Consider the following 1,379-nt stretch of genomic DNA (forward strand, 5'->3'; position numbering starts at 1 on the left):
TGTAATTCACTTGGTTTTGTGTTCTTTGCTATGTGACTTTTGCCAAAATAAGATTTCAGTTGTTGTATTATTGCACAACCCTGGACTGAAACAAATAAAATACTAAACATAAAAAACACTCCCCACGGAATTGCTCAGCAGCACAGCACCTGCCTGGCAAATGCAAGGTCATGAGTTTGACTGCCAGTACCAGAAAAAAAAATAAAGAAAAAAAAAAAAACACTCCCCACAAGATGAATATTTGATCAAAGAATGAAGCTAGGTCACACATACTCTAAAAACCACAGAATGTAGCCAGATAGATCCTTAGCATATGTAAAAGGAACCAACAGATTGGGGGGATGAAAGTGGGTGGTGGAAGTGGTGTGTTGTATACATGAACTGAGTCCCTACAAGCAGGTGATCATTATGTACTACAAACATGTACAAAAACTATATACCTATGAAGGGGTCCAAGAGGTGGGGGAGGGGAAAGGAAAATGGAAAGAGGTGTGTCCTGTTGTTATGGTTTGTGTCTGGTTGTTCCCCCAAAGCCTCATGCTATCATGGGTAGGATTTTAGAGTTTGATACATTTTGGGTGTGAGAGCTACACCGCCCTCGGGCTGATAGTTTCACATATGTAAGGGAGAAAAAGAGGCTGCTTGCCCCCATTCCTCCTTTCTGCTCTTGTTGCTTTTGCTATCTAGGGCTACCATGAAAGGTTGCCCTCTGCCATGTGCTGCCTTGCCTTGCAGTCAGCCAAGTATGGACTGAAACCTCTACAGACTGTGAGCTAAATAAACCTTTCCTTCCTAAATGCTGGGTGTCAGGTATTTTGTCCCAGCAATGAGAAAAAAAAATAACCAAGATATCTGTACATGTATTACCTCTCCAATTGGAATGTAATCATTATGTACAAATGTGTTACAATAAAAGAGAGAGCAATGACATCAACCTACCCATGGCATTGCTGTTCAGCAGGAGCACACCATGGGCACTGCCATCCTCCTCGAGTCCCATGTAGTAGGGGTGGACACCATAGGAATTCATCTTGAACTGAGAGCCATGGGGAAGAAGAGGTACAAAGTTAGAAGACATCACGCCTGATGAAGAAACTAAATAAATTCTGTTCATTGACATGGGTCTTGACCTATCTGAGAAATAAGTTAAACACAGGAGAAAGAAAGGTGCCCACCAATTGAGCCCCCTTGTCTAAGAGCACAGTGTGACAAGCTATGTTGAACCAGAAAAGAGGAAACACAAAGCACATATGGTGTAGTTAGACAAAGGCAAAAACATAGTGTTTTAGTTACTTTTCTCATGGCTGAAAAAAATATCCAATGTCCAAAGTCAAGGGAAGAAAGATATATTTAGCTCACAATTCTTAGAGGTTTCAGTC

The 1,379-nt window shown here is 41.3% G+C and overlaps 1 protein-coding gene across 1 annotated transcript in view; it reads right to left on the reverse strand.

The window, feature by feature from the left end:
- Positions 1-1,379, reverse strand: part of LOC102004723 (maltase-glucoamylase, intestinal) — a gene marked incomplete in the record, with an annotated part of 238,387 nt that overhangs the window by 21,215 nt on the left and 215,793 nt on the right. Inside the window, 1 exon segment of the mRNA XM_013505005.1 lies at positions 940-1,036. Coding sequence (XP_013360459.1) covers positions 940-1,036 — 97 coding nt within the window.

Source organism: Chinchilla lanigera, unplaced genomic scaffold (assembly GCF_000276665.1).
Source record: "Chinchilla lanigera isolate Chin_1 unplaced genomic scaffold, ChiLan1.0 scaffold00093, whole genome shotgun sequence".
In the NCBI taxonomy this organism is placed as follows: Eukaryota; Metazoa; Chordata; class Mammalia; order Rodentia; family Chinchillidae; genus Chinchilla; species Chinchilla lanigera.